This window comes from Bison bison, unplaced genomic scaffold (assembly GCF_000754665.1).
Source record: "Bison bison bison isolate TAMUID 2011002044 unplaced genomic scaffold, Bison_UMD1.0 scf7180017864089, whole genome shotgun sequence".
Classification (NCBI taxonomy): Eukaryota; Metazoa; Chordata; class Mammalia; order Artiodactyla; family Bovidae; genus Bison; species Bison bison.
Genome location: NW_011494661.1, coordinates 991457 through 997997, shown reverse-complemented (window position 1 = coordinate 997997; position 6541 = coordinate 991457). Strand labels below are relative to the sequence as shown.

Sequence of the window (6541 nt, the reverse complement as noted above, 5' to 3'; positions counted from 1 at the left end):
GGTTCTCCTCTCTCAGTTCCTTGAGCCCTGGAGTTTCCCTTCTTCTCAGAGGACCCTCAAGGCAGCTGTGTACAGAATAGAGAGTGGTGGTCATGAAAACTAAACACCAGTGTTTCAGGCCCACTCACCAGCTCTGTGACCTTGGCTGTGTCCCTTGACCCGTCTGACTCTTAGTTTTCTCATCTGTAAAACGGGTATTTGGTGCCTGCTTCTCGAGGCAGCTGTGAGGGGTAGATGAGAATGTCAGTGTCAACCAAGTGTTCCTGGTGGTTCCAGTTATTATGAGCTGCAGTTCAGCAGTGCCGAGGGCTGCTGTGCTCGTGCTGGGCAGGGAGACAGGACAGAGAAATAAGTGCCTCGAGGGAAATGCTGCCCACAGCCTCTGAGCGTGCAGTTCTAGAACAGCAGTCTGGGGTGCCGAGCAGGGGCCCCAGGCCTGGGTGGCAAGGCCCCGAGCTGTCAGGCAGGAGTGGTCAGGTCCTAAACTGCTTCCTGTTCTTCATCCTGGGACCCACCCATCCCCCTACGGCCCTCTGCAGGTGGTCTATAAGAACAACGATTTCAAGCTGGAACTGTCCCGCCTGGCAAAGGAAGGAGACCCCAAGATGAAGCTGCAGGGGGACCTGTCATTCCGCTGTGAGGATGTGGCTGCCCTGGACCCTGTGACCTTTGAGAGCCCCGAGGCCTTTGTGGCACTGCCCCGCTGGAGCGCCAAGCGCACCGGCTCCATCTCCCTAGACTTCCGCACCACAGAGCCCAATGGGCTGCTGCTCTTCAGCCAGGGCCGGCGGGCCGGGGTGGGGCCCGGCAGCCCCAGCACTGCCCAGCGGGCCGACTACTTTGCCATGGAGCTGTTGGATGGCTACCTCTACCTTCTGCTGGACATGGGCTCAGGGGGCATCAAGCTGCGGGCATCCAGCCGCAAGGTCAACGACGGCGAGTGGTGCCACGTGGACTTCCAGAGGGACGGGCGCAAAGGTCAGAGGCCTCAGGATCTTCTCCTTTGCCATGGCCGCCCCTCTCTGGGCTTCCCTGATAGCTCAGTTGGTAAAGAATCTACCTGCAATGCAGGAGACTCTGGTTTGATTCCTGGGTGGGGAAGATCTGCTGGAGAAGGAATAGGCTACCCACTCCAGTATTATGGCCTGGAGATTTCCATGGACTATATAGTCCATGGGGTTGCGAAGAGTCGGACGTGACTGAGTGAACTTTCCCTTCACTTCACTTCACCCCTCTCCACCCACGCTGACAGTCCAATCTGCTGTTTCCTCCCCTCCCCTTCCCCTGGCCCTCCCAACCCCTCCCTTGTCCTTGTTGCCATGGTGCCTTGGTGAAATGAGGAAGAGCCTCTTCCTGGGAAACTTTGGGGCCGGGAGGGCCCTCGCCCCACACAGGAGCAGGGTCGTCCCATTCCAGCAGTCTGACAGCTGAGGTTCTGTCCATCAAGTGCTCCCAAAGCACTGGGTTTATACACAGGACACAGGTAGTGAGAGCTATGTGGCCAATGATGGTGACATGTCCCCTGTATGGTGCTGGGATTAGAAGGGCCACAGGGACACATCAGACCAGTCAGATCAGGTGTGGGGTGGCGCACACCTCACACTCCCACTTCCTGCATGTGTGACGTTAGGCCAGCACTTAATGCCTTGCAGCTTCAGTTTCCTTTTTATAAAAGGGATCATTAACCTGGGTTCATCAAGAGGGGAAATCAAGGAAAAATCTATAAAAGCATTCGCTCAGTGCCTGACACAGTGGTTATCCCATTCTCCTTAAACGACAACAAAAACCTTCCCAACCTTGCCTCCCTTCTATCTAGCCTTTCACCTTTCTGTATTAACTCACTCAAATAGGTAGTGAGCGCCTATGGACGCCAGGTGCTGTCCAGGGTGCTGTAACGAGGCAGCAGTGCGCGAGAGCCTTGGCTGACCTGGAGCACATGTTCCCGTGAGGAGGCCTAGTAAACACCACCACTCTCTGCCTGGTGAGGGGTCTTACACAATAAAGCAGCAGGGTGGAGGGTGCTGGGGCCAGGCAGGCGCTGTTCTGGAACCTTCTGCTGCTTCTAGCCACCCCTCCTCCACTCTTCCTTTTCAGCCTTCTTTTCCCATCCTCTTCTTGTTTTCTTTCTAATTCTCTTCTTTACTCTTCTCCATCTTGTTGGACAGGAGAGGAAGAACTGATGCAAATGAGAACTGACACGTTATCCAATTTAAGCCCTTATCAACGTCAGCTAAATTTTCATGCTCCCCCGGCTGTCACTGCACTGGGCCTTCATCTCAGGGTGGAGCGACCGTCCCCACACACACAGGGAGGAAGGGGGCTGCCACGGCTCCTGGAGGTATCAGCCTCTCATGGGCCTGCTGCTGCTTCTCAGAGAAATGTCGCCTTCCCCAGGCTTTGCAGTAAATGGGTTCATCCCCTGGTTTTGTGTCATGATGGTACCAGGGAGTCTTCACAGAACACAAATTGCCTCCCAGGGTTTCCACGCAGGGGATCTGTGACTCTCTAGGTTGGAAATCTGCTCAGGCCTTGTAGAGAACCCCAGGGCCCTCTGCTTTGCTCTGTCTTCAGGCAGTGGTTTCCTTAGGCTTACTCGATCGCCAGACCCTGTACACCAGGCCTGGCTGGCCTGTGAATCACTTCAGCCATTTCTCATGGCCCAGCACAGACTTGGGGCCATCATTCCAACAAAGCTCTCTTTGACATTTCCCATGTTTTAAAATTTTCTTGTGTTAATTTATATACAACGTAAAATTTACCATTTTAATCATGCTTAAGTGCACAGTTCAGTGGTGTTAAGGGCATTCACTGTTGTGCAGCCAGCACCACCATCAATATAGAGAACATTTTCATCTTTCCAAACTGAAAACCTGTCCCCATAAATACTAACTCCTAGCCCCTGTAAACCACCATCCTACTTCCTATGAATTGCCTACTCTAGGGACCTCCTGGGAGAAGGCAATGGCACCCCACTCCAGTACTCTTGCCTGGAAAATCCCATGGACAGAGGAGCCTGGTGCACTGCAGTCCATGGGGTTGCTAGGAGTCAGACACGGCTGAGCAACTTCACTTTCACTTTTCACTTTCATCATTGGAGAAGGAAATGGCAACCCACTCCAGTGTTCTTGCCTGGAGAATCCCAGGGATGGGGGAGCCTGGTGGGCTGCCGTCTCTGGGGTCGCACAGAGTCAGACAGGACTGAAGCGACTTAGCAGCAGCAGCAGCAGCATGGACCTCCTATACCTGGATCACACAATATTTGTCTTTTTATGTCTGGCTTATGTCATTTAGCATAATGTCTTCTAGTTTCATCCACATTGTAGTATGTGTTAGCTACGTGTGTCAGGCTTCATTTTTCATGACTGAATAATATGCCATTGTATGAGTAGACCACCTTTTGTTTGTCCATCCATCTGCCATTGAACACTTAGATTGTTGTTCCCTTTTGTAGAATGTTTTAGAATGACCTTGAAACAAGATGAGTATTCACTTTGGTTTTCTTTTTAAGCGTTTTTGTTGAAGTATAGTTGCTGTACAGTGCTGTGTTCGCTTCTTGTGCCCAGCACTGGGAATCAGCCGTGTGAGGTCACCACAGAGCGCGGAGTGGAGTTCCCTGTGCTGTACAGCATGTTCTCATTGGTTCCCTATTTTATGCACAGGAGTGTGCATGTGTCAACCCTGGTCACCCAATTCATCCTCCCCTTCCCCTCCCTTGGTGTCCACTACTGGGCATATACCTGGAGGAAGCCATATTTTCCAAAAGATACATGTTCCCTAATCTTCACTGCAGCACTGTTTATTAACAATAACAGGATATGGAAGCAACCTAGACGTCCATCAGCGGTGGAATGGATAGTGATGATATGGCGCACTGTGGCTTCCTCCTGCTGACTCGCCACTATATACTCTTTCCCCACCATGGCCTTCCTTCTTTCACCTTCTCTTCATTTGTGGAGAGTCCACTTGGGTGGTGTCCTTGTCCAGGAGACCCCATAGTGGGTGGGTGGAGCAAGCATTTGGGGATCTTGCTGCAGATAGAAGTGTAGGTGATTGGGGGCCACGTTTGAGGGGCTGGGAGAGTGGAGATCTGATGTCTTGTCAGGGAGGACAAGCCAGGGACCCCAGTGTTAAAATGGGGCACGAGGGGAGGGCCTGTGGTGCAGGGGAGGGTTTGCACCGAGGACAACGAGCTCCGGGTGAGGAGCCAGGTGTGTCGAGGAGGCCCTGCTCCTGTTCTTGCAGACCCATGCTTGGTGCCCCCACCCCCAGTCTGCCTATTCGGGCCTTGCATGGTCAAACCATCCTTACCTCTCTTTAACCCTATTGAGATAGGTGGCCTTTTTATTTTTTAAAGAATTCTTCAAAACTGGAGAAAAGAGAGAGGAAGGAGAACGTTAGAATAAAAATTACAAACAGAATAATGCTTCTAATTTATACATTTTGGCTTCTTAAGAGCTCAGGAAAGACTTTGAAGCTCCTGCTGCTGCTGCTAAGTCACTTTCAGTCATGTCCGACTCTGTGTGACCACATAGATGGCAGCCCGCCAGGCTCCCCCATCCCTGGGATTCTCCAGGCAAGAACACTGGAATGGGTTGCCATTTCCTTCTCCAGTGCAGGAAAGTGAAAAGTGAAAGTGAAGTCACTCAGTCGTGTCTGACTCTTAGCGACCCCGTGGACTGCAGCCCACCAGCCTCTTCCATCCATGAGATTTTCCAGGCAAGAGTACTGGAGTGGGGTGCCACTGAAGCTCCTACCTGATCCCAAATCTTTTTTCCTAAGATGACCAGCCCCTTCTTCCAAAGAACTCTTACAGCCCAGAAGCTCCATGCCTGGCTTCCCTTTCCTGGCTGCCCTCCTGTCTCAGAGGCTCCAGGAGCTGATCAGCCTGCCTGTCTGCTCCACCAGCCACACAGGGACTCCAGGTCCAGGGGTGGGGGATGCAGGCTCTGGAATCCTGCCACCTGGGTGGTACTTTGGCTCTGGTCCTTAACTGTGGTGGCACTTTAGGCAGCTTCCCTAGTCTCTCTAATCCTCATTTGCCATTTCCAAGTGGGATTGTAAAGGATCAGTTCCTTAGGGTGACCATGAGATTTAAGTGATATAATATATGTGAAGTGCTACCATAGGGTCTCAAGAGTCGGACACGACTGAAGCTACTTAGCACGCATGCATGCAAGTGTATGCTGTGCATGCTAAGTCGCTTCAGTTGTGTCTGACTCTTTGCGACCTGTAGCCCAGACTCCTCTATCCATGTGGATTCTCCAGGCAAGAATACTGGAGCGGGTTGCCATGCCTTCCTCCAGGAGATCTTCCTGATCCTGGTATCAAACCTGCGACTCCTGCATTGGTAGGTGGGTTCTTTACCACTGGCACCACCTGGGAAGCCCAAGTGCCTGGTATACAGTCATAAAAGCCCAATAAATGTAAGCGGGAAACTCTTTGGATTCAAGTCTTTCAGCCTCCTTGGGGGTCTCTGCCTCTGACTCCTGGTCTGAGGGGTTGGCTGGGGGAAGGACATGTCAATGATCCAGCCCTTTGGGGGCATGTCCACTTCTGGTACATCCTCTGAGGACTTGCTCAAATGGGAAGAAGGCGTCTAGACAGGCCCACCGCACACTGCAGCTGGGCTCTGGCGGCTCACACGGGTTTCTGAACTTGGGGGCTTCCTTAAGCAATGTTTGCAGCCCAGGGCTGCCAGGGTGCGAGGGCAGAGCATCCTTTTTTCTCCTGGGACGTCTCTTGGTCCTGCCTTCTCCACTGAGGCCTACACTCTCCCTCCATCCGATCCGCAGGCTCCATCTCGGTGAACAGCCGCAGCACGCCTTTCTTGGCCACGGGAGAGAGCGAGATCCTGGACCTGGAGAGCGAGCTGTACCTGGGCGGTCTCCCTGAAGGTGGGCGGGTGGACCTGCCCCTGCCCCCGGAGGTGTGGACCGCAGCGCTGCGGGCTGGCTACGTGGGCTGCGTGCGGGACCTCTTCATAGACGGGCGGAGCCGAGACCTCCGGGGCCTGGCCGAGGCGCAGGGGGCTGTGGGCGTGGCCCCCTTCTGCTCCCGGGAGACTCTGAAGCAGTGTGCCTCCGCTCCCTGCCGCAACGGGGGCGCCTGCCGGGAGGGCTGGAACCGCTTCGTCTGTGACTGCGTCGGGACCGGCTTCCTGGGGCGGGGCTGTGAGAGAGGGGAGGCTGGTCTGCAAGCCTGTGCCCCTGCCCGTCCCTGTGCCCCATCGAGGACCATCCCTGGGCCTGCCAGCCCTGTATTGATTGTCTTGGTCTTCTCTCTCGCTTCTCTGGCCCCTGCCTGTCCCCCCCTTCTCCCTCCCCCTACTCCTGGGGCAGAGGCTACGGTCCTGAGCTACGACGGCTCTATGTACATGAAGATCATGCTGCCGAACGCCATGCACACGGAGGCGGAGGACGTGTCCCTGCGCTTCATGTCCCAGCGGGCCTACGGGCTTATGATGGCCACCACCTCCAGGGAGTCCGCGGACACCCTGCGCCTGGAGCTGGACGGGGGCCAGATGAAGCTCACTGTCAACCTC

General features: G+C 54.3%; 1 protein-coding gene across 1 annotated transcript in view; it reads left to right on the top strand.

The window, feature by feature from the left end:
- Nucleotides 1-6541, top strand: part of NRXN2 (neurexin 2) — a 99262-nt gene that overhangs the window by 39775 nt on the left and 52946 nt on the right. The window contains exons 9-11 of the mRNA XM_010838098.1: nucleotides 540-978; nucleotides 5793-6188; nucleotides 6339-6540. Of these exons, the coding sequence (XP_010836400.1) occupies nucleotides 540-978; nucleotides 5793-6188; nucleotides 6339-6540 (1037 nt within the window). The remainder of the gene's footprint in view (nucleotides 1-539; nucleotides 979-5792; nucleotides 6189-6338; nucleotide 6541) is intronic.